Genomic DNA, 26,592 nt, shown 5'->3' on the forward strand with positions numbered 1-26,592 from the left:
TTTATGTTTACTACTTTGTCTATTAAGTATTTAATCAGCACGGGTTATAAGGAGTTTATGAGCCAACTATCCTATATAATAAAAACCTAATATGCTAAGTGCCCGGTTGTCCGGTCATCCGTTCAACCAATCAAAGCATAATATGCTAATGATATGCTAAGGCCGCTCAACTGCTCGCTATGACGTGCACTGCCCACCAGGGGGCAGATGCTCCGACTGGTAGGTTACCTTGCTGCTGGGGTCCGGCCAATCAGAACTGAGCAAGATGAGCCGAACATGCTCTGGAGCCCTCCTGCAGTCCCTCCCTGGCTGGCCAACCTCCCACGTCCCTCCCTGGTCCCAATTGTGCACCAGTGGGGTCCCTTGGCCTGGCCTGTGCCCTCTCACAATCCGGGACCCCTTGGGGATGTCTGAGAGCCAGTTTTGGCCTGATCCCACAGGCCAGGCCAAGGGACCCCACTGGTGCACGAATTCATGCACTGAGCCTCTAGTAAAGTTAGGAAAAACAGTTTCCACAAGACTGCCCTCAATTTCTGATACTAACTACAAGTTTGGAGGGTTCCCAAACTACCCTCAGGTTGGATAACTCACTGAAAGCTGTTATGCTTATGGTTACAGTTTACTACAGAGAAAAGATATGGGTTAAAATTAGCCAGGGAAAGAGGCATAGAGGGCAAAGGCCCAGAGGGGTCCAAACTGGGGGCTTCCAGGCATTCCCTCCCTTGGAGTCATGGCCAAAGTGTATGACAGTACGCAGGGAGTACTGCCAACCAGGGGAACTCACCTGAGCCTTGGGGTCCAGTGTTTTTATTGGAGCTCAATCACAGACTGCCATGTGGCTGATCTTTTGTCCCCAGCCCTTCCCGGAGGTCTGGCAAATATCTCTAGTCATTAGCACCTCAGAGATTGGAACTGACACCTCGTGGCCAGAGCCCCATCATAAGTCGCTTTGTTAGACTGTCTGGTGGCCAAAGCCCCCAGGCAAACAGACACACTGATATGGGGCAGGCCACTCCAGAGGCCTGGACATCACCCGCAATAGCCCAGGGCAAAGGCTAGACCTCTGTTTGGCTAAGGTTAATCCTTTTTTCAAAAAATATGTTTTTATTGATTTTTAGAGAGAGAGGAGGTGACAGAGAGAAACATCGATCAGCAGCCTCCCATATGCACCCCAACCAGGGATGGAGCCCGCAACTGGGCATGTGCCCTTACTGGGAATCAAATCAGTGACCTTTCCGTGTACAGGACAATGCTCAACCAACTGAACCACACTGGCCACCATAATTAATTCTTCACGACACACCAGCAGGTTCACTGCCTAATCTAAGAACTGGAACCCAGGTTGTTTATACAGACAAACCAAGATTTTCATTTTATTTTGGCCACTTGCACCCTGTGCCTCAGTATCCTTGTCTTTATGATAGGACGATCATCCACAGATTGCCACTGGCATGTAAAACACCTCCGTGGCCTGCACAGAGAAAGGCTCAGCGACTTCTATCAAACCACTTCCCTTTGGGGAGGTGGGTCTCAGGAGGTCTTGGGGCCTTGGTGGTCCAGGGGATTAAAAAGGTGTACAGTGTCCCAGAGATGTAAGACTGCCTACCACAGAAGGCAAGCCGACGTGACAGCCCTGCAGGAATGATGGGTAGTTTATAGATGACCCACGGGCCTCGGCTTTCCTTTCTAGCCACACGGGGCAATGAGTGCTCTAAGACCCTCTCAGATGCCTCAGTTCCAGAAGGCATTTCTCTAACTGGGTGGAGATGTTTTATATTCATAAACTTGGGCCGTCAAATCTCTCAGAGACCCAGGCCCCTGGTGGCCTTAAAACAGACTCAGCCTCCTCCCAGTGCTGGGTGGTTGTAGCAAAGCACAGGAGAGCATGTGTGAGCAGGCAGCTGGCAGCCTTCCTGTGGGATGTGGAAAGAAGTCTACATTTCCCCACCATGCCTTTTGGGAATTACTCATCCAAGAAGCATTGCGGAAAAGCAGGCAGAGTGGAACAAGGAGCCATCACACTTAACTCTCACCTAGAAATGCCAGGCTTACGTTTACCTCTGGCCTTTCTCTTCATTCTGTTTGTATATGTTGAGTTGCTTGCATGCTTCTTGGTGCATTGGAAACTATTATAAATATAATGCCATCGTTTGGCTGAAGAAAGAAAATAAATTCTCAAACATCCATAACTTTCCTTTTTGTGTAAATCACAGGTATGGGGGGGAACCCAGTTGCTTGAAAGGACTGGTAGTTGGAAGTACTGTATTGATTGACTGTGGAACCAGGAGAGGTCAGCAACAGTAAGGTGGGTGAGAACAGGAAGCACTTGCTGAGTTGTGGTTGTGATCACTGCCATCTACCGAGTGGGTGCACTGCATCGGCTCCATGCCGATTGATTCCTCCCCACTTTATAGGCAGAGATTACACACTGTTGAAACACTTGCCTCCCTATATGGGGTGCATGTTCAATTTTGAGTCAAATAAAAATTACATTAAAAATGACATATGCAGTTAGGGGTAAAACCAGGTTTTCAACCTGGACTCCACCTACTCCACAGCCTATTCTTTCTGCTACTTTCTGTGGCCTCCTTCTTATCCTATGTAATAAAAGCCTAATATGCTAGTTGCCCGGTCGGCCGTTCAACCAATCAAAGCATAATATGGCAATGATATGCTAAGGCCGCTCAACCACTTGCTATGGCATGCACTGACCACCAGGGGGAAGACAGTCAACCAGTTGACCAGTCGCTATGATGTGCACTGACCACCAGGGGGCAGATGCTCCGGCTGGTAGGTTAGCTTGCTGCTGGGGTCCGGCCGATCAGGACTGAGATAGACAGGCCGGACATGCCCTGGAGCTCTCCTGCAGCCTCTCCCTGGCTGGCCAACCTCCGGCATCCCTCCTTGGCCCCAATCGTGCATTGGTGGGGTCCCTCAGCCTGGCCTGCACCTTTTCGCAATCCTGGACCCCTGAGGAGATGTCGGAGAGCCGGTTTCGGCCTGATCCCGCAGGCCAGGCTGAGGGACCCCACGGGTGCACGAATTCATGCACTGCACCTCCAGTTAGTAATAATAGTAATAATAATATGTTACCTTCCTGTCAGGATTGATGATAATATTAATGTTTTATCTTCGTATTTCAAATATGCCAATGGATGTGAATGCTTGCTGAATTCTGTAGTGAGTGCTAAAAATCACTTGAGTACTAAGGACATTACTTTGAAAGTTAAGAAGGACAGATCCCTGTCCTCCCCACCTCAATCCTAACTGTGAGTATGGCCAGTTCTCTGCCCCTGGTTGTGCCAGCCAGAGTGGGGAGACCAGTGGGGCCAACTGCCTCTGCCTGAGACCAGTCACTGTGCTGAGGGGTGGGGACACTGCACACGGTGCATAAGTGCTTGGAACTGGGCCTGGCCGGGGGCGTGGAGGATAAACAGGTGGGCGTCCCGGGTACTGGTCCAGCTCGCCTGCCACTTTCAAGCAGAAAGGTCTTTGCTCTTGTATCGAACTAGGGAAGGTCTTGACAGAAAGGCATTTCCCGCTTTTCTGAAAACCTCAAACTCAGCCTCTGTTGGACAGTTCATTTGGGACCGGTTTCAGTCACATGGTTATCCCTCCGAGTGATGATTTTTCCGTCTTGAGCCTTTCCAGGAATTCCAGCTCAGGCAGGCTGCCAGGGGACACTGGCTACTCAGACGTGGCTGCGACATTCCCCACAGGCGGCCAGATTCCCGGGATAGCCCGGCCCTGCTGCAGGCCTCGACCCTCCTCCCTCCTCCTTATCGCCCCACCTGCACGCCTGTCCCATGCACACAGACATGTGCCATGTCCCCATGCAGTGGACCCCGCCTGCATGACAGATATCCTTGTGCTTCCACGGGTGGCAAAACCCGCTCACAACACGCCCAGTGTCCCCGTCATCGTGTTGACTGGGAAAGGTAATGGCAGAGGCCGAGAATCCAAGAGCAGCTCCACCCAAGACTTCAAGAGAGCTGCCCCCTTGGGCTGACAGCAGCCAATAACGGAGCCCATTGAGTGTGAGGGAGACAGCAGTGAGGTTCTATGCCAGGTGGAGGAGTTCAGTAGACAGACAGACAACGCCAGCACAGCTGTGCGCCTGCAGGATCCCCCCAGCGCCTCCCTGAGGGCCTTCGACCTGCAGTGAGGCCAAGTCCGTTTGGCGCACTGGACTCAGAGCCACGTGGAGTCGGGAGCACCCAAATGGGACTGTGTTCATTCAGATGGATTTACATTTTTTAACCATTGCATTAAGTTTAGTTGTTGTATTCATTGCCTGAAATGAATACTGAAAAAAGTATTATTTATGGTGCTAACAACATAGAGTGCGGTCTGTTTTCTCCTGCCCTTCCCACTGAAATCCCGCCTCCCCAGCAAGGCCCTGCCTCAAAAGAAAGCCCCCGTCTGGCAGGCATGGCTCAGTGGTTGAGTATTGACCTATGAACCAAGAGGTCACTTCCCGGTCAGGACACATGCCCAGGTTGCAGGGCTTGATCCAGTGGGGGGCGTGCAGGAGGCAGCCGATCGATGTTTTCCTCTCATCATTTCCATCTCTCTCCTCCCTTCCTCTCTGAAATCAATAAAAATATATTTTTTTATTAAAAAAAAGAAAGAAAGCCCTGGGTGGTATTCATTGCTGCTGCCCCTGCGTGCACCCTTGAACTTGTTTTTTGTGATGCCAGAGGGAGAGCGTTTGTGTAGACAGCATGTTAATGTCCACAGTTCTCCATGTCTGACCATGCAGGTTGTCCTCTGTGGTCTCTGCTCTACCGTGACCTGGATCACAGTTGGGCGGGTGGCATTGAGCTTGGGGCTGGGGCTGCTGGGGATCCCGGCTCACTTGCCAGTGAAGTCAAAAGATTCTGATCTTTCTCCCTCAGCCAGCCCAGCCTGTAACACGGGATGCACACCAGCTTCAGTCCAGGGTTAGTGCTGGTGTGGTGCAGGTTCCCTGGACATCGTCAGCCCCTCTGACCCTTAGCATCCTGCCCCATTTATACCTGTGCTCTGACGCTGCCATCACCACAGTGCGTCCCAGTGCCTCAGTCTGCTCTGTGCCCTGGTTGGGTAGGACAAGACACCCAACTCTGTCCTCCCTCCGACTTCCAGGCCTTGGCCAAGCCTCAGGGTCCCCATCTGCAAACTGGAGGTAAGAATATAAACCTCATGAGTTTGTTGTGAGGAGTAAATGAGATGTTTATAAATAGAGTTATTGGCACCCTGGCCAGGTGGCTCAGTTGGTTGAAGCATCGTCCTGTACACCATAAAGATGGCAGGTTTGATTCCCTGTCGGGGAACATAACTAGGTTATGGGTTTGATCTCCGGTCGGGGCACGTATGGGAGGCACCCAATCGATGTTTCCCTTTCACATCCATGTCTGTCTGTCTCTGTCTGTCTCCCTCCCTCTCTTCTGTCCTCCCTCTCTCTTTCTCTCCCTTTCTCCCTCTCTAAAAGTCAATGGGAATATATCCTTGGATGAGGAAAAATAAATAAATAGACTTATTGGCATATAGTAGATGATCAATATATGGAAGCAATTTGTGTTTCCTAGGACTGCCATAACCAATTACCTCAAATTTGGTAGCTTAAAACAATGGAAAATTGGGCATTATGCCAAGTGAGATAAATCAGAGAAGGACAAGTAATGTATGATATCACTTAGACATGGAATCTAAAACAACTGAACTTGTAAAAACAGGGTAGAATGGTGGTTACCAGGGGCAGGGGGGGGGGGCGGGGGGAGTGGGAGAAGGAAGAGATGTGGCTGAAGGGCACAGACTTGCAACCAGCAGATAAATAAGTTTTGGGCCAGTGTCCCCTTGCCTCGGTACTCTAACTGTGACTTTGCCGATGCCATGTACTGTTACAGTATTTATTCCCTTATTCTGAACACGGCTTTTGGGTTTCTTTTTTAATGAAGCTTATAATTACTCCAAGTTATTAGGCACCACACCAAATTGTTGGTTCGTATTGAACGCATGGTCCAACAGGAAATCCCTGGGCTCTTCCATTTGAACCGTTCTCAAGCCAGCCGTTCTCTCCAGCTCTGCTCCTAAACTAATTGAGCCGTTGAAACCACGGGCAGGTATTTACATTTACTCTCATTAATCTTAAATTTCTTGGTTTTGCGCCATCACTTCCAGGTTCTGAGTTAATATTTGAATATTAATTGCAATAATACATTAAGCTTCCCTTCCAGCCTTCTGTTACCTCTGAATATGATAGCCAAAGCACTAATAAAATGTTGAACAGAATAGACCTAAAAATAGAGTCCTGGCATACCATTGGCTCCATGCTGACATTGAAAAATTAAGGTCCACTGTACACATCAGAGGCAAAGCAAATGATGAATGAATGTGTGATCCACTTCCTTTGGGACATGCTGTTCAGCAACCGTGAAGGTATCTAATTATGCTATCATCCACCCCACCTTTCTCCATCTGAGAAACCCCAAAGATGTCAGGGTTGGGCCTGTTTTTAATATTTAATATTTTAATGAAGTGCCTTCTTCCAGCTCAGCAATAAAGTGAAACAGAAAGGAGATGGGCATGCCCGGAATTAGAGAATTCTCGCCACGTCCTAGTGACCTCTCCTACCAGGCCCCGGTGTTCTGTCTCCTAAATGGTCAGATGGTTTTTCCAGAACAGACACAAGCTCGGCAGTCTGCGTTCCTTCCTCTTTAAAACTGTAATCATGTCTCTGTTCTACATAGACACATATGCCAGAAAGGCATGGGGTTCACACTCTCAGGGCTGGGTGTGCTAGGCGAGCAGCGCCGTTCATTGCCATGACCTCGGAATGCATTTTTAGGACTGTGTGTGTCCGGTTCTAGGAGCATCTTCCATTCAGAGCGTGTGGTTGTTTATAGGACTGGGGGTCAGTGGGGATACGTTCCCACATCTCTCGGAACAGAAGCATCTTGTTTTTTTTTTTATCATTTCTGAAACAGTCTCAATCCATGGTCATGGGGGAAACCGTTTTGTATTATAGCAAAGATATGTGTGGCTTTCTTTGTTAAAGTTTGTTTTTCTTCCTGGAGAGGATCGAGTCCTGTACAAAATGTATGATAATAGCCCTTTTAAAGTGTGTTTTTCTTTACTTCTTGAAGACAGAAGAAAAGGGATGTCTGTTATTTAGAACCGTCTTGGTCTAGGAGACACCAAAGGAAACAGCTGCGTCTTACCTCCATGTTAGCCGCTTGTCTGCTAACGCCATCAGTTCTGTTTATGTGCAGCCCTGGTCGGGGTTCCCGGCGCCTGCTCCAGGGGAAAGAGGCTAGAGAGGTTTACTATGCTTGGGAGCTTCTGAGCAGAACACTTATTCTTATACTGAGTTTCTGAAACCTTGCTGTGCCTGTGAATCATCGGGGAATCATGTTAAATTACAGATTCTGAATCAGGAGGCCTGGGTGGGGCCTGAGGTTCTGCATTTCTAAAGCTGCTGGGGTGCTGGTGTTGCTGGTCTGAGGGCCACCCTTGGAATGACAAGGCCTTAGGCCACTGAGCTAAGTTTTAAAATACTGATCGAGAGATAGATATAAATGTAGCTATAGAGATGCTGGAGATGAGTGTATTCAGAATAGTGATTACCAGGTAAAGTGTATGTAGTAAATCCTAAATAAATCTGTCTCAATTCATCTATGAACCCCCTCTTCCATTTTAGCCTTCCTGGTGTTTGAACAGTATGATCTGCATTCGTGGTTCTTTTGTAACTTCGTGTTTATGGACTCGTGTGTGGCTCCATGTTTCAAAGAAAGATTTCTGTTGTGGCGGGAACGTCCGGAGGCGAACTCCTCGGGGCCCAGCTGAATCATTGGGTTTCAGCCCTGCGGAGGCAATTGGGGACACCGAGGCCATTTGTCTGTGTGGAGCTGGAAACAGACCCTAAAAACAGAAATCCCACTCTCCTTTTTTCTTCTCTTCTTTATTATCCCTTACTCTCTCCCTTCCTTTTCCCTACTGTACTTTCCTACCTTCATCATTGACCTCTTCCTTCTTTTCTATCCATTGAATAGTCAGTCACCCAATGTACCAGAGACATGGACATGGTGGCATACTCTGGCGCCCTCTGGTGGTTTACTGCAAAGAGCAAGACATAGCCCTAGCAGGTTTGGCTCTGTGGACAGAGTGTCCACCTGTGGACTGAAGGGTCTAGGATTCAATTCTGGTCAGGGCACATGTCCAGGCTGCAGGCCCAATCCCCAGTAGGGGGCATGCAGGAGGCAGCCAATCAATGATTCTCCCTCATCATTGATGTTTCTCTCTCTCTCTCCTTCTCCCTTCCTCTCTGAAATCAGTAAAAAATATATATGAAAGAGCAAGACACAATCCCTGCGCTCACAGTGCTTCTCCCTGATAGGAGATACTGACGCTACAGAGAGATGATGGAGCACAGGGAAGGGGCACAGCCCCAGAATTAGATCCTCCTCTCCTCCAAGCTGCTCTGGTAATAGCAGGCATGGTCCTTCCAAATGTGGGAGGAGGATGGGTTGAATTTTTATCAGTCTGGCCCTTTTTGCTCCAGTTCAGTCTTTATCTTTATATTCTTGGTTTTATTATTATTATTATTATTATTATTATTATTATTATCATTATCAGGAAAAGATGTTTATCAGTGGATAACTTTTTAAAAGAAAATATATGAGTTTGTCAAGGCCAAGTCTTAGTGGTCCATTAGCAGAAGACCAGCTCTAAATAAGCAATGTGAATAAGCCAGGGCACTCCTGAGAACCAAGTCAGCATTCTTCTTCAAACTGGGTTCTTTAAAAAGTACCTTCAAAGGGGTTTTCTAGTTTTGTATATTGTGCATTCAGTTGTATGGGCAATTTTACATTTGCATTGCTAATGGACATATTTCTGAATGTGTTTGACATTTTGCTTGGCTTTGAAAGGATTTTTCTGCTGCTGCTTTTTCTTCCCTGAAGCTGTCTTGGGCTAATTAACCTTACTGGCTGGACCTACTATATGCAAATGTTCTCATTTCAGATTCTGACATACTACTTGCATGAACATCCTTAGTGAAATCTTGTGGGGCCTTGTTGGATCAGTGCTACTTTAGAGCCAGCAGGGGGCGTATGGAATGGTGGGCTTTGAGTAGATCTATCTTATATAACTTTGCTAGTTGGTATGGGAATATGAGAGCTCATACAGTTCCCGTGCTCATGGGTGACTCTTGAAATCTGTAGATGAAAGATCATTATCAGTGCTTTTTAAGCAGCCAAAAGGAACAACTGTTTTTGATGCATTGTAGTTTAATTTTATTCTGTCATTGTTTTGAAAATAGCACTGTCATTTCATCGATTTACGAGTACCGGGTGTAAATTATGTAGCTCACTCTAAGAGAAGGCTACGCAGAACACAGTTACCTGGGACTTTAAAAGGCTGCAGGTCGGGAGAGTAAATAATTGACATTACTCTTTCGACACAGATATTTCTTCAGCATTAATATTTTAGGTCTTTTTATTTTTGTTTCTGTCCTAGTCTTTAAAGTGCCTCTCGTCATATGAGAACCTCTCTTATAATTGAAATGCTCTTTGATGTTGAGACACCAAATTCCTAAACCTCTGCCTTCAACATAAACTGATCATAGGCATTGCGGTTGGGGGACGTGGTCTCGTGCCATTTGTACTTTTATCATGTTTGTTAGTGTGATATTCAAGCAAAACCAAAAAGGACCACTAAATCATTGGCAAAATAAAGTAAAATTGCAGACCAGGGTGGGGAGTGTAAACTGTACAGGAAGTGTGGAATAAGCTGGTGTTGGGAGTGGAACAGAGGGGTGTCGGAGAAAAGTGTGTAATAATAGGGATATGAAAAGATTTTTAAAAAAGGGATATGGCGATTGCTTCAGATAGAAAAGGATCCGAGGCTGACAGCTGCAGCCGTATTGTGTGTGTGTGTGTGTGTGTGTGTTTTTTTTTTTAATTCAGAGCGTAGAAAAGAGTGTCTGGGTAGGAGGACCACTGTAACCCCAGGGCACATGATTCCCACAGCGGGACCTCACAGCTTCCCAAGGTCATAGCATGGTGACATTGTGCGTGTCTGCAGCTGCTGCCTGTAGGGGGCGCACACATCTGGCACTTGTCAGCCTGGTTCCAGTAGCTTCCATTGATGTTTTGCCTCCTGCCAGGTGGCCATCTCTTTGCCCACAGTCGTGGTGACGCGGAATTCAGTGTTCACTGGGAGACTGAGATATGTGTCTAAGAAATGGCTCCAGGTTCACTGTTTGTGTGTTCGAGTGTAAACACACAGGTTCTGATTGGTCTGAAAGAAGTTTCACCTCCAGGGTTAATGGTAGGCTGGCTGTCTCCAAGGAGAATAGGGGAGGGGAGTGTAAACGGAAATTCAAAGGCCACTTGGAAAGAGGGATGAAGCAAGTGTGTAACCATCACTAAAGAAGCCTTCAGGACACCTGCATGATTATCGTATTGTTTAAAAACCTGTAACCATATTCATTTTTAACTGTCTCGCAGATTTCTTTTGGTTTTCTGTTATCATATGAGTGGCTGTACTGGGAATTCTTGTAAAGAGAATTGTTGTAAAGTTAGGATGGACCCAGAGTCAGGTGGCATCTTCGAGTAGTGGCTCCAATAGATGGGGATTCAGAGATCACATGCAAAGTCCGTTGAGGCGCTCACTCCTAACCTGCCCCTCCCTAAGGCCTGGCTCGGAGGGCGGGGCCCAGGGGACCTTCACTGATGTCATCCTCCCTGTGAGTTTCACTTGATTTTCCAACAAAGTAAAGAAGAGGTGAGGCATGGGACCAGCATTTCTGAAAAGAAAACTTGAGAAACACATAGTCTACCTTCTAATAAGAAAAAGGGAGAAGGTGTTGAGAAACGTGCCTTAGGGGAGTTAACTTCATAAAAAGGTCTCTGCTTTAAGGTTGTGACTTGCTCCATGTCTTAATCGTCTTCCTGATAGGCTGTCCACCGAGGCCACTGTTTTAACTGTTTCAATGCCGGGGCTGGAATCTTGTTTCCAGAATTGGCACTGAAGCCAAAGCCTCGTCTTAGTCTTGGGAGGACGTCCTTTTCCGGTGCTGATGTCTTGATTTCTTTTCCCTCCTTCCCTTTCTCTGCCTTTCCCTCTTCCTTTTCCCAGATTCCCGAGCTGCTGCTGGCGGACTGCACCCGCGGGGAGATGATTCCTCATGAAGGGCCTGGATCCCCTACAGAAATCAAATGTGACTTTCCGTTTATCAGACTAAAACCAGAGCCCGCCAGACAGTGAAGCAGTCACCGTGGAGGGGGGACGGCGAAAAATGAAATCCAACCAAGAGCGGAGCAACGAATGCCTGCCTCCCAAGAAGCGCGAGATCCCCGCCACCAGCCGGCCCTCGGAGGAGAAGGCCGCCGTCCTGCCCAGCGACAACCACCGGGCGGAGGGCGTGGCATGGCTCCCGGGCTCCCTCGGTGGCCGAGGTCACGGGGGCGGGAGGCACGGCCCGGCGGGGACTTCGGTGGAGCTTGGTTTACAACAGGGAATAGGTTTACACAAAGCGCTGCCCACGGGGCTGGACTACTCCCCACCCAGCGCGCCCAGGTCTGTCCCGGCGACCACCACGCTGCCCACGGTGTACCCTCCCCCGCAGTCAGGGACCCCGGTGTCGCCCGTGCAGTACGCGCACCTGCCGCACACTTTCCAGTTTATTGGGTCCTCCCAGTACAGCGGGCCCTACGCAGGGTTCATCCCCTCCCAGCTGGTCTCCCCCACGGCCAGCCCCGCCACCAGTGCGGTGGCCTCCGCCGGGGGCGTCTCCACTCCGTCCCAGCGCTCCCAGCTGGAGGCCTATTCCACTCTGCTGGCCAGCATGGGCGGGCTGAGCCACGCCTCAGGACACAAGGCTGAGCAGCAGCAGCAGCCGCACTTGGGCAGGACTCCGGGGCTCATGGCACCAGGGTCCCCACCACCCACCCAGCAGAACCAGTACGTCCACATCGCCGGCTCCCCGCAGAACGCCGGGCGCCCGGCCTCTCCGCCCGCCATCCCCGTCCACCTCCACCCCCACCAGACGATGATCCCTCACACCATCACCCTGGGGCCCTCCCCCCAGGTCGTAGTGCAATACACCGACTCCGGCAGCCACTTCCTTCCTCGGGAGGCCACCAAGAAAGCCGAGAGCAGCAGGCTGCAGCAGGCCATGCAGGCCAAGGAGATCCTCAACGGGGAGATGGAGAAGGGCCGGCGGTACGGGGCCCCCGCCTCGGCCGACCTGGGCCTGGTGAAGGCCGGCAACAAGTCAGCGCCTCACCCCTACGAGTCCAGGCACGTGGTTGTGCACCCCAGCCCCTCCGACTACGGTAACCGGGACTCCTCGGGGGTCCGGGCCTCTGTGATGGTCCTGCCCAACAGCAACACCCCCGTCTCCGACCTGGAAGTGCAGCAGGTCACGCACCGCGAGGCCTCCCCCTCCACCCTCAACGACAAAAGTGGCCTGCATTTAGGGAAGCCGGGACACCGCCCCTACGCGCTCTCACCCCAACAGGCTCTGGGCCCCGAAGGCGTGAAGGCCGCCGCCGTCGCCACGCTGTCACCCCACACGGTCATCCAGACCACCCACAGCGCTTCGGAGCCACTCCCAGTCGGACTGCCAGCCGCGGCCTTCTACGCAGGGACTCAGCCGCCTGTCATCGGCTACCTGAGCAGCCAGCAGCAGGCGATCACCTACGCCGGCGGCCTGCCCCAGCACCTGGTCATCCCCGGCACCCAGCCCCTGCTCATCCCGGTGGGCAGTGCTGACGTGGAGGGGTCGGGACCTGCCTCTGCAATAGCCACGTCGTCGCCCCAGTTTGCAGCAGTGCCTCACACGTTCGTCTCCACCGCCCTTCCCAAGAGCGAGAACTTCAGCCCAGAGGCCCTGGTCACCCAGGCCGCCTACCCGGCCATGGTGCAGGCCCAGATCCACCTGCCCGTGGTGCAGTCCCTGGCGTCCCCGGCCGCAGTGCCCCCGACGCTGCCCCCCTACTTCATGAAAGGCTCCATCATCCAGCTGGCCAACGGGGAGCTGAAGAAGGTGGAGGACTTAAAAACGGAGGACTTCATCCAGAGCGCAGAGATCAGCAACGACCTGAAGATCGACTCCAGCACCGTGGAGAGGATTGAGGACAGCCACAGCCCGGGCATCGCTGTGATCCAGTTCGCCGTCGGGGAGCACCGGGCACAGGTAATGTTCACCCCGGTCCCAGGCGGGGGCACCCACCGCACACCTTCCTCACTTCCTGGCGAGAGGAACATCTTCCGGGACGCAGACTCGGCCGTGCTCTGGGGAGAAGGAAAGGCTTCATTTATAGGCAGACTTCAGACTCGGAGTCTTCTCTAAGAAGATTCTCTAAGAGAATTAGCCCCGGTGTTCCCAAGACATCTGCTGTTCGCAGTGATCTAACTTCTCTGTCCCTGGAGTGAGGCTAGTCAGGTCCCAACCTCAGGACAGTTTAAGGAAAGCATCACTCAAGTTATGCTTTTGTTCTGGGGTTCAGATGGGAACCTGACTGAGAAAGGCTGGGTAAGGCCCTTCTAGAGGCCCATCTGCCCCTTTTTCCCCATCAGGAAGGGACACTGATGGTCAGGTAAAGGTATTAGATGCCCAGAGTCACCCACCATATCTCACACCAACATCCGTGTTGTAAAATGCAGGTTTTATTGTTGGTCAGGCGTGGCAAGGCCAAGAGATGAGATAATGGCCATTGAAAACATAGTTTCTTATATCCCAGATCCCAAGAGGGGACGTGCCACGCGGGGCAGCACGGGAAGCACCAGGCTCCGTCAGGAGGCAGAGGGAGTGAGGAGAGAGGGGGCAGCAACCCTTATTGTGGTTTCTGTGGGGAGGAGTGGCTGAGAGGATGAGTAGGTGTAGGACTGGCTGGTTTGAATAATTTTATAGTCGGCTCTTCCCCTAGTTGTCTGGTTCCTGCTGTGGGGTGACTAGGGCAGGTGGGCAGTGGCCAGGAGTCTGAGCCTTGTAGAGGAAGTGGCTGGGTGGTTTGCATATGAAGGGTATGCTCCCAGCAGAGTTGATTGCTATCTCTAGGAATTAGCTAACCCCAGAGGGGCAATCCCTCCAGAGTCAGCAAGGCCCCCAGATGTCAGAGCACCAGAACACAGAAAATAAAAGGCAGGGTTCATACAATCCGAGAAGTCAGGGCTGTCCCAGGTGCTCTGCTGGGCTTGGGGTGAATAGGAACCCCGAGAGTCATGTGCAGCCAAGTTGACTCATGTTAAAAACCAGAACTTGGATCAACTCTCTTATAATTTCCCTGGGCTCCTTCAGTCTACCCTTTTCCAGGCTCTTAAATCTCTTGGATGCGTTTATTCTACAGCCCCTTATAGCAAACAGCACCATCACTGCCCAGGCGGATTGAGTCAAACAGAGTAGGCCCCCATGGGGACTCCCCTGGCTGTAGAACCCACTCTCTGGGGATGTTTCCATCAGGGACTTTGAAACTCTCGGATGTGACAGCGCCTCCTTCAGGTGTGAGTTGGAAAAGGGTCAAGGCTTAGCTGATAGTTGGGACCTTTACAGAAAATAAAACAAACAAAAAAGGACAAGCTAGTTAATGGTTTGAATTGTTTTAAGTGTATTTTTAAAAGATCGAGTGAAGTGGAGGGAGGCCAATTTTCCAAAGTGTTTTCCGGAACTCCTTTTGAATGACCGGATGTGGGATCTTGCACAACAGCCGGGACCTGCCTTGCCAAGAGCTTTTAGCCCCAAATACTTTTCTTTTTTATGGTGAGATGTCACTGTAGGCTTAGACTCTTTGGTAAGACCCACAGAAGATTTCTCAAAGTTCTGATTCAAAGAAAGAGCAAAAATCCAGATTTTTTTTAAATGGCATCATTATGTAGGACTCACTACCCATCTGTAGTTGCTGCTCACTCCGACCTTCCTACATGGATTGCGGTGGGTCCTCGTAGGAAAAAGGAATTCTCTTTCGCAAAGCTGTCTTTTTGACAGCCCCCAGGTGAAGCATGGAAAATGAACAAGAATGAAAAGTAAATATGTTTTTCATGGTACTTTTTTTTTTAAATCCTTAAAGCGTTAGTGTGCACAGAAGTAGGAACGGAAAGAGGTGTGATTTTTGAAACAGTCCTGGTTCCTTACCAGCATCCCTTTCAACTTGAGAAGAAAGAGCAGCTCTAGCCGTGGGCCGCATCTCCCAGGCCCTGGCAGCCTCTCACACCAGCGTTCACGGCCTCTTTAGGTTTCAAATGGACCTGGCAGGTCTTAGAGAGGAAGCAAGCATCTCTCTGTGTATTCCCTGCTTGATACTTTGCAGAATGAACGCCTAAATGATAGAGAAATTGGCTTCCAGGCCAAGTCTCATTACCTTCCCGTAGCCAGACCACTAGTCTCTCTGCTGACAGCCAAGGTGCAAATTAGAAGGTGGAGTATTTGTCACAGCCTGTTCGCAGGTCTGTCAGGAGGGCCCCTGTGTGGTCGGGCTGCATGCTGGGAAGGGCTTCTGCAAAGACCTGCGAGAGAGCTGTTGTGGAAACAAGTGCAGGGCCCCAACGCAGCCAGTGATTTGTCACTCTACTGGGAGCCTATCAGAAACAGGCTGACATCATCACCGTGAAAATACTCCCCCAGCAGTGTCTGCCTCCGTGACAGAGCAGAGTCCTGGAGAGTCAGAGGGAACTCAAGTCCAGATTTAATTTACGTGCCCAGGACGGGGTGCTTCCCTCGGTGACCGGTGTCACTGGGAGCTCTCTCCCCAGCCTGAACATCAGTCCATGTCTTCCCTGCTGGCTGGAATCACTAATCCTTGCACCTGCAGGGAGATTAGAAATGTGCCAATTGTTTACTTAATTAGCAAAATCACAGATTTGATGGGGGAAGTTGAAGAAGCAAGGCTGGTTTTTCTATAGTAGGTGGATTTATGGCCCCGGGTATAAATCCTACCTGGTTGGAGGGCCTCAGGGAGGCGTGACCTTATAAAACCTAAGCAGGATCCCCAGAAGGCCATGTGGCGCAGAGAAAGCCGGGAGTCCGGGTGCCGGTCAGCTGCCAGACCAGCTGTTTTACCTCTCAGAGCTGCCATTTTTCCCATCTCAAAACAGGTAGAGGACCCCTTACACCTGGTGATCCCTGGGCCTCCTTGTTCTGTAATCCTTGGCTTTCCTTCCTGCCTCGCAGAACTGCCCTTATGAAATTGGCCGGCATCAACACCAGAGCCAGGGGCCATAAAGGGCACCTCCGCTGGCCTCATGCTCAGGACCCATCGTAGACCATAGATGGAGGGGAACTAAAGCCAGCCTGTGTGAAACAGAGGGGCTTTATTTTGGTAATTATTTTTAAGGAGCTGATCTTCTTCTTATTGTTATTCAAAGATGGCTCCAATGTTGTTTCCAGCTGAAGCACCAGACGAGGCAGTGTAGGAGAAAAATACTTTCCCGTTTTCGTCCCATCCCTGGGGCTGGTCCTATGCAACAGGGCATTTCTGTGCACTCCGGTGCCCCACCCCAGGTGTTAGCCCTTACTACTATAGGCTCCACAGGAAGCTTCTTTTGGCTACTCTTAGTCCTCTTCCGGTGAAGGGCAGGTGAAGGGCAGGTAGCACACTCCCTCCACCCCTGCTGGGAGGGTCGCTGCTTCCATCCAGCTGCCCCCTCAGCCCTGGTGATTCTGGTCCAGAGCCCCAAGGGACAGTAAAATCACTTCCCTCAGAGCTTCCCTCCCAAATAATAATCCACCTAATATTCTCCAAGTTTGAGTCCGTAAGTCTGTGGCAAGTCCCAGAAAGGATCCCAGGCAATAGAGTGTGGAGCATCACCTGCCTGGGTGAGAAGCAGGTTGGCTGGAAGGAGGATGTGGGATCTGAAGCCAAAAAGACCTCAGTCTGATCTGTCCCCCACCACTCCGTAGCGCCGGGGCTTTGTGCAAATATTTACATAAAAATGCACAAGTAATTTATTGTGCAAATTCTACCCAAGCCTTCCATTCTTGGTTACTTAGTGGGAATAATGTAAGAATTAAAAAAAAATACATTCAAAGGAACCAGCACACTGTGTAGCACGTAGTAGGCCCTCAGCAATGTTAGTGTCCCTTCTTTGCTTCACGTAAGTGACTATGGCCCTGAAAAGGGAAATGGTTAGCTTCTGAAAAGGAAAAGGCTCTGTGCTCTAAACAGAGTTTATGGAAGGAGAGACAGTTTAGAAAAGCCCAGAAAGAAGGCTGAACTTTCCCAATGAGCTGTTTACCCTGCCTGTGCACCTGTGGCATGTTCCCATGACGGGCCCGGGAGCACGCATACAGCTACTTCTGCGTGTGAGTGTGTACATGCCGTGCTTTCCTGAGTGTGCACTGGACTGGAGGGATGGATGCATGGTCCAGCCCCCCCCACATCAGTAGGAGGACCCAGGCGGAGACAGGGGCTCATGGGCCTCTCCTGCAGCATGCCCGCTAGGAGAGTCCCACCCAGGGTGGCCCCACCTGGGGGGGGGGGGGGGTGTCCTTCAGTTTCCATCTGGCAAACAGTGTTCTGTATGTGAGCAGCCTCCCACCCCTCTGCCTCATGCTCCCCAGGCCTCAACTTTTCTGGAAAGTACACATACTTTGTCAGAAGACTTGGAGTAGATCTCACTTGTAAAGTGCTCTGGGGTGAGACTTTTCTTGGACTGCTTCTCTCCTAACTGCCGAGCCCCTTACGTTAGTGGGACTGTCTGTCGCTTCCCGGATCCTCCTGGGGTGACTGCTTCCCTTTACCGCCTCGGCGACTGCTTAATATTCAGTGCCACTTCCTTCTCCCAACTGTCCTGGTGTGTGTGTGTGTGTGTGCTGGTTCCCTCAGACAGCACGTTATAGTGATGTGCTTACTGCACGTTTACCGATGGCTTTTCGTTCATCCCACTATTGTTTCATTTGACTGCTGTGTTCTGTGAGTCATCCGTGGTAGCGTTATGCAGTTAATGGATTAGCTGCTGCCTAAAAATAGCCGAAGCCCTCACGCAAGCAGCACATAAGCGGGTACGGTCCCTCGGCAGCCAGGGAAGCCAGCGGGCCAGCGTTTCCCATGCGGAGCCTGCTGGGAGTGAGTCTTAATGAACCAGAGAGCGATAGTGGCTGCCCTGTGTTCGCAGCCCAGAGCCAGGCGTGGCCCAGGTCCTGGTGGCGATCCTCCTCTGGGTTCTGATGCGGGAACGGCTCCAGCAGGGAAACAGCGGCACGCCACGGGGCTGCTGTGTGTGTGCCCCTCCCAAGGCAGATGGATGTAAGCCCCCTAACGAGGTGATCTCACGTTTGTTTGTAGCTTTTAAAAAAATAAGCTTTAATTGTTAAGAGTAGTTAGGTCTAGGTTTACCAAAAAAAAAAAATTGAGCAGAAAGTACACAGAGTTCCCAGACGGTTCCCCCTATTAATGAAATCTTGCATTTGTGTAGCATATTTGTTAGAGTTGATGAGCCAGTATTGATATGTTGTCATTAACTAAAGTCCATAGTTCACATTAGGTTTCATTCTTTGTGCTGTACATTCTGTGGGCTTTGACAAATGTCTAATGTATTTTGTATGATACTGTAGCCATGCGTTAGGGGATCATACAAAATGGTTTCGCCACCCTAAAAGCCCTTTATGCACTGCCTACTTATACTACCACCCCCACCCCCACCCCAAGGCGCTGGCTCCCCTGATTTTTACCTCTCTCTAGTTCTGCCTTTCCCAGAGTGTCATGTAGCTGGACGCAGACAGAATGTAGCCTTTTCAGACTGTCCTCTTTCACTTGGCAATATTCATTTATGGTTCCGCCATGTCTTTCTGTGGCTTTGGTAGCTCATTTTTTTTTTTTTAGCACTGAATAAAGTTGTTGTTCTTTATGCCACACTTTTTTTTTTTTTAATCTTCACCAGAGGATATGTTCCCATTGATTTTTAGAGAGAGAGAGAGAGGGAGAGAGGGAGAGAGAGAGAGAGAGAGAGACATCAGTTGGTTGCCTCCTTCCTGTATGCACCACAACTGGGGATCAAACCTGCAACCCTTTGGTATACGGGATGATTCTCCAACCGACTGAACCATCCGGCCAGGATCAAGACAAGCTTTTTTAAGCCCCAAGAAAGGAGAGCCAGTGGGATGGAATCTGTGTGTCGAGAGCTGCCCTGGTGGCTTGCTGAGCAGGTCCCGCGGGCCTCCCGGCAGTGGGGGCCCTGGGAGCCGTGTGACGATGTGTGGGAAGCACCCAGCTGTGGCTTGGGATTCGTGTTTGGAGGCCCCTCAGCACCAGCATGGGGTTCACTGAGCACGCCTGAAACACCCGCCGCGGACTGAGTCAGGCCTGCACTACCCTGATTAAATATCAAACAACACTCACAGACGTCCTCCACTCAGCTGAAGACGTATGTCTGTTTTCATTAATAATTTTTCAACATCGATGTAAGTGGGTCTCTTGCTGAGCCCTTTAGTCCTTGTTCGAGGGTTTTCTGAGGTTCTTGATGTTGAGAATGTAGTCATGCAAACTGGCCTTCGAGGAAAGCAGGCTGGCTTTTCTCTTCAGGTAAAGCAGGATCAAGAATGTCACTTGCAGCCCAGCCGGCATGGCTCAGTGGTTGAGCATTGACCTATGAGCTAGAAGGTCACGGTTCGATTCCCGGTCAGGGCACATGCCCAGGGTTGCGGGCTCAATCCCTAGTGTGGGGTGTGCAGGAGGCAGCCGATCAATGATTCTCATTATTGATGTTTCTATCTCTCTCTCCCTCCCTCTCCTTTTCTCTCTGAAATCAATAAAAAATATATATTAAAAAAAAAAAGAATGTCACTTGCAGACAAAGTTAGGAACTCCCAATTTAATAACTGCACCGGACGCGGACACCCACTGAAACCCGCTCCTGAGCGGCCGTGGCTCCAGGACCAGGCAGAGTCGGTACATTTGGGAGAGTACCAAGCAAAATGTTTTGTCAGATGCCCTTCACATTTGTGAAAACAGGGACTCCTGTTAAGGAAATAGGAGGCAAATTTAAGCAGCAGACGTTTTGTGTTCTTTATATCTTGTTTTTGGTGCTATGCACATATGTGTGTATATAGACAGCACCCATCTAAGATCGAAATAGTCCAACAGCATAAATATGTGTTTATGCATACAGTGTTTAAATACAATAGTTATTGACGGAGCAGTTAAAGGAATTGTGTTGAACTTACACACAGAAGAGCAAAGAATGATCATAAAATCTAGTCATTAGTCAAACCAGGACTGTGATATTGAATAAATTATTATTGGCCCAGCTGTGTTGCTTGCTTGTCCTGGTTCCTCCATTTGAATAGAAGGTGGAGGTGATGGGTTTAGAGGGTTGGTTTAGGGGGCTGGAGAGAGGGAGGGAAGGCAGACTTCTCATAGGAGCAGGAGTGAGCACATGGGGTGCCTGCGGCAGCAGGAGGAGGCGGGGAGAAGAGAGGAGGGTGAAAGGTGATCTGCCCCTAAAAGAGAAGTCCTAGCTTCCAGACATCCAGAGATGAGAGGCAGTGGGGCCTCCAGCTGACATAAGGACAGAGGCTATTCATGCTCACATCTTATCCTACGACTGCCTAACGTATTCGGAAAAAGATACATTTATGGATGAAAAAGATGGACTGTGTGGAGCTGCCAGGAGTTATGTAATGTGCTTTGGTTTTTATATGGTGCTGCCCTCAGGAATGTGTGTTCATTGGGGTTTAAGCAGAGACCGTTTGAACCCCCACAAGGTCATAAAATGAATGGTTATTAGCACAGCTGAAATAACAAAGAGGATCCTCAAGAGCGGAGAGAAAAGAGCCAAAGTTTGATTCTGTGAGGTCATGATGAACTCAGCGTCTGACAGGGAAGCGCTGAGGGAGGCCGCTAAGGCTCAGCCCAGAAAGCTGCCTGTTAGTGGCCAGCCAGCCCCCAGGAAGGCGCTGCCCTCTCCCTGGAGAGGACTGGGCGCCCAATTTAGTCCTCACTGCAAAGAAGCAAGGACAGCCAGCGCCTCTCAGCGTCTAAACATTGACCTCTGTTGGCCAGTTGTGCCGTTGCAGTGTTTTTGCAAATAGAAGGCAAACACGGAACTAGTCATTCATTGACAGTTAATGAAGTCACACGGAGGGATTTTTTCCGTCGAAGTATATATGATCATGTCTGTCTTCTTGAAATTCCCTTAGGGGGAGCCTCATCTACCTCCAAGCACGCAGTCAGTGCTGATGGGTGCTGCATTGGGCATGCTCAGTACAAAGCTGATTACCTAGTTTCATGTTTGCCTCCCATCTGTGAAAACACTGCAAGGCATGCACCTATTACAGGCCAGAAAGCATCCTAGACTCTGGGCATAGAAAGATGAGCAAAACGGACAATATCTCCACCTTTGTGGAGCATATTAGTCTTGTGGGAGTTTGGGGCAAGAGATGAAACAAATAGCACGAGTAAAAAAATAATGCATCAAATGATAGTGCTATGGGGGGAAAATAAAGCAGGGTAGAGAGGGCAGGAAAGCTAGGGATGGGGTATTGTTATTTCAAGCAGGGTGGTCAGCGAAGCCCTGAGAAGGGCAACGGAAGGCGACAGTGCACAGGGCAGACGGGATTCCAGCTGCAGGGATTAATGTGGACACAGACGCAGAGGTGCAGGTGCAGGTAAAGGACCAGCAGGAGACAGGTCACGGTGGTGCAGTGCGGAGGGGGCATGCAGACCACGGCCTGTGCAATGGTGCTTGTTCTCCCAGTGAGAGGGAGCTGGCTTGGCCAGGACAGCGGCAGTAGAGGCAGTGAGACGTGGTCTCATTCTAGGTAAATTTGGAAGAGAGGACAGACAGGATTTGCTTTGTGATTTGATGAGTGTAGTATGAAAGAGCTGAGTCAAAAGTGACTCCAGGCCTTGAATGACTGGAATAATGGAAGTGCCATTCATGGAGATGAGAAGAGCATAAGAGGTGCCAGTGGGCAGGGGGTCTGTTTTGGACACATTGCATTTGCGTTACCAGTAGGTACCCACGTGGACATCATGCGATAACATATGGTGGCCAGTATCCAGGTGTGCCTTGTGAAGTTATTTGTTTTGCATGCATGTTCTGTCTCCCCGCTGAAGCAAGAGCTAGGTCTTAAACAATAGGTTCTCTTCTGCAGTCCCTCACATTTAGCAGGTACGCAGTGTAATTACTGAACTTTATTACAACTGCAAAACCTGGAGTGGGAACACTTGATCAACAACATTGGAAGCTCTCAGCACCATAGGGGAGACCTGCTTGGGTCTCAAATTCAAGGAACTTACAGCTCATTGTTCCAGTTTAAAGTAACATCATGTCAGCGAAGTCTCACCAAGTCTGTTTCATGTCCAACACAGTAGCCATCAGCACTGAGGGTTTTGAGGTAGATAAGTCCTCTCCAAGGGAATTTCAAACAGACAGACCTAACTACATATACCCTTACTGAAAAATCCCTCCGTATGATTTCTTCATTAACTGTTAATGATCCGTTAACCTTGAGGAATGTTTATGTCCTTCTGATAAACCTAATTATGAAATACACAGATTGGTTATGAATACTTTACTAGTAGTATGCTTATCTGAGATATGTACAATGAGAGTTTAACTTTCACCAAAGGGAAAAAACTTATTTTAGTTGACATATATGCAGACCCCAAAAAAGTACATTTTCTAGATAATTCAGGAGGAAAATGTCTGAGGATGAATAATCAGTGAGGAGAAAAAAAATAGCATTTAGCATGAGCTACCCAGTCCACAGTTTGCAACAATCACATTATCTGAATAATCTTTCACTCCGAGTTTGTGTAGACTCGCCTGAGGATGTGTGTGTGGCATCTTTTCCAGGATGTCAGAGCTCCTTTGGGAGGAGGCAACGCCAGAACTTAGGAGGAAGGGACCAATAGGAAGGGACCAAAGACAAGCCTTTGAAGTGGTGGGATATATTTTCCCAAACCTACCCAAGTTAAAATGAATTCCATTATCATCAGCTCTGTTTAGTGCATATCTTAAATATTCTCTTCCTCATTACTTTTCTTTCATGAATTGTTAGGTAGGCTGTTCAAACTACAGGCGACCTCATGGTATTTAATTCTAAGACCTGCCTTGGGAGTGTTGAGATGAGGGAGTAATGAAGGGCTTTCAAATGCCCCAAAACATTATGGAGTATATAATTGGAAGCATATGCATCTACATCATAGCCTTTGGAATAATCAGTAGTGTTACTTGTTATAAAGGCCTTGAAAACATTTCTTCTTAGTGAGTCTGTAGATACTGGGTAACATGTGAAAGTCTCAGGTAGACTTATCTATGAATATGCAGTAGACATTGTTTTCAGAACATGGAATATTGGCTGCTCTGAGGAGTGTGTACAGTATGGCTCATACACCAAGAAAACTGTCAACTGGTAGGTATTAGGCTTTCTGTCGGCAAGGAGACAGACTGCCCGAATCAGGGGATCATCCAGGAACATGCAAAACCAAAAAGGCCAATATGTGTGCAAATAGGGCTTCCAGTATTATGAATGTCACATGACCTCTGACAGCTGTGAGGCAGGGATAAGCAAACAGTGAGTCTGGTAGATTCTTCAGAGATATTTATACTTGATAACTTTGTTTTTATGACTTGGAAATACTGTTAAAAAATCCCCACTTGAAGGAGGATTGGTTCCTCAGCTCAGTTTGTGATGTTAATGGCTCTAAGAGGTTTGGGGCAGGATTTATGGAGCCAGCTCCAGGGTGGCGCTCCCACTTGGAACTCAGTGGTCATCCCCATCTGATACTATAACTGGTATGATGGTTCATATGTATATGCAAATATATGTGTGTGAGATGTAAATGTAGTTCTGTAATTGAATAGCAGCCTCATCACACATTTACATGGGGAGACTAGAATTGTATGAGTAGGTGTAAGGCCAACACTATTTCACAATTTTCTGTACCATGAAACAAACCATGAGCTCCTGCCATTGGGATCCTGTTTATTTCAAGTGACATTCACCACTGTTGGGGATAGTAGGAATGTCAAGTTCATCTCTCTTAGTGTATTGTATCTCTGTTCATAGAGGCAGAGATCGGGAGCACAGAAAAAAGAAAATGGGTTGGGAAGCCATAGAGATTGGATTAAATCCCAATTCCATCCATTTCACAGCTGTGACATTAGGCAACTGATTTAATCTTTCTGAGACTATAATTATAGTTCCCTATTTTTTAAATTAGAACAACAATGCTTTTTTTCACTAGTATATTGTTAGCATTAAACAAAAGGCTTTTTGTAAAGTTTGTACTCTGATGTTCAACAGATAGTAGGTACTCAAAAAAATGTTAGCTTTCTTTACATTTTTAGAATATCCCAGAACTATGCAGTTTCCCCCAGATGATATTCACATTTATATGGGCTCATGCTCACACACTACAGCAATAGGCATGCGGCCCGCCGGCCGAGAGTTTGGCATGCTTGTTGTAGATGAACCAAGTACTTGAGATGTTTATATCACATTGACCCTCTCCCAGCAATGTTCTCCCCTCAAACCTCCCCCGACTCTGCCTGCCGTGCAGGTCCTGGTTGAAAGCCCTCCCCGCTGACTCTAACCCTTGCTGATTCAGCTTCCCCTAGATTCCTGGGGTACACATTCATTTATCCAATAAACAGGAAGCCTCAACTATGTGCCAGGTACCCTTTTAGGAGCCAGAGATACGGTGATTAACACATAGTGCTGACCTCATGGAGCGCACACAGTCTCACTCTGACCCACATCAGCCCCGTCACACATGAGAAGAGCCTTGTCCAGTGAGCTGATCAAGCACAAGGCCGGCGCCTTAGCTCAGTGCTGAACACTCAGATGTTCTTTCATCCTTGGGGGTCGATGGACTTGCTTTCACAGAGACCAGGCCTAGAGCTGATACTCAGTAAAATGGCATGTTGAGTGCTGAAGGGACTTTTACACTGGCTTCTGCCCAACATCTGCATATGGTAAGTACAAATATAGCAGAAAATGAAGAGCCTCATTCGTGTGTGTCAGTGGAGGAGATTTGTGGAGCCGCCTTATTTTGTCCCATTCAGCTTCTGCACTGTGCGTGTGTGAAATAAAACCCGAACGAGACGTCTTTCACTGACTTCCTTTCTGTCTCCCCTCTCTGCCTCTCACCGTTCCACAGGTCAGCGTGGAGGTTTTGGTAGAGTACCCTTTTTTTGTGTTTGGACAGGGCTGGTCGTCCTGCTGCCCGGAGCGAACCAGCCAGCTCTTTGATTTGCCGTGTTCCAAACTCTCCGTCGGGGACGTGTGCATCTCGCTGACCCTCAAGAACCTGAAGAACGGCTCCGTCAAAAAGGGCCAGCCCGGGGACCCCGCCAGCGCCCTGCTGAAGCACGCCAAGGCCGACGCCCTCGCGGGCGCCAGGCACCGGTACGCGGAGCAGGAGAACGGCATCCATCAGGGAAGCGCCCCGATGCTCTCCGAGAATGGCGAACTGAAGTTTCCGGAAAAAACGGGATTGCCTGCGGCGCCCTTGCTCACCAAAACGGAACCCAGCAAGCCCGCAACCACGAGGAAGAGGAGGTGGTCGGCGCCGGAGACCCGCAAACTGGAGAGGTCGGAAGACGAGCCGCCCTTGACTCTTCCCAGGCCTTCGCTAATTCCTCAGGAGGTGAAGATTTGCATCGAGGGCCGGTCTAACGTGGGCAAGTAGGAGCAGCGCGGGGGCAAGGAATTCGGCCCTCCCTTATCATTTGTATCCAGATTACTGTACTGTAGGCTCAATAACACAGTATTTACATGGTATCCTCTTCCTTTAGGTTTCTGTTATGACCTTGTCATTAGAGTTACAGCTGGTGTTGCGCAGGAGACGGTGCATATGCTTTTTCCACGCGTGTCTGTCCGTGGGCGGCGAGCGGGGGCCACGAGGGCCGGCGAGGCCAGGCGCCTGGTGGGAATGAATGAATGAATGTGGCTGGAGCGGGGCTGCCTTTCCCAGCGGCGCCAGAGCCTCCGCTGGGCGCCGGCTGCTGCTGGTTTCAGGAGGAAGTTCGCGGGAAGGGGGTTGCAGGGGTGTGTGTGCGTGAGCGTTGGGGGGGGGGGGGGGGAAGGGGGGCAGCAGGGGTGCCACAGCCTAAGCGAGGGTCTTCTTCTCTCTGCCTCCCCCTGTCTCACGCTCTCAGCACGGGGTTGGAGCTCCAGAGACGCGTCCTCAGGAGGTCTCATGTACAAAAGAAATATCAGGAACCCAGCCTCAGGGCATCCTAGAGAGGATGGAAAGCTAACCCTGTAAAAGAACATTTTTTTCCCCCCTCCAACATATTTTACAATAAAAGCAACTTTTAATCATATAGATATGTATTTCCCCCTATGGGGCCTGACTGCACTGATTTTTTTTTTTTTTTAAGAGCAACTGCCACACGTGGGATTTCGTTTCTGCTTCGCTAGTCCAGTGCCGTCTTGGGGTGTCTGGTGGGCAGGGCCGCCCTGGCTGCGGGGCTCCCCGAGGGTGCGGGGCGGCGGGGTGGAGCGTGAACGCCCCGCCCACTCTGGTTCTGTGCAGTGTTAGGAAAACCAATCAGGGGGTCGCATTGACTTCCTCCCAAGAGGCAGATGGGGCTGCCCTCCAGAGAGCTGCGGAAGCTCTTCACCTTGGGTTTGCAAATCTTTTGTCTTTTAACTCTAGT

At 49.6% G+C, this 26,592-nt stretch overlaps 1 protein-coding gene across 3 annotated transcripts in view; it reads left to right on the forward strand.

Annotated features, from left to right (window-relative positions):
* ATXN1 (ataxin 1) overlaps positions 1-25,899 on the forward strand; it is a 408,090-nt gene extending 382,191 nt beyond the window's left edge. For all 3 annotated transcript variants that reach the window (XM_054721445.1, XM_054721446.1, XM_028152384.2), the window contains 2 exons: positions 11,122-13,183; positions 25,089-25,899. In XM_054721445.1, the coding sequence (XP_054577420.1) occupies positions 11,282-13,183; positions 25,089-25,619 (2,433 nt within the window). In that variant the 5' untranslated portion in view covers positions 11,122-11,281 and the 3' untranslated portion in view covers positions 25,620-25,899. The remainder of the gene's footprint in view (positions 1-11,121; positions 13,184-25,088) is intronic.
* The last annotated feature ends 693 nt before the right edge of the window (positions 25,900-26,592 follow it).

This window comes from Eptesicus fuscus, chromosome 9 (assembly GCF_027574615.1).
Source record: "Eptesicus fuscus isolate TK198812 chromosome 9, DD_ASM_mEF_20220401, whole genome shotgun sequence".
Taxonomy (NCBI): Eukaryota; Metazoa; Chordata; class Mammalia; order Chiroptera; family Vespertilionidae; genus Eptesicus; species Eptesicus fuscus.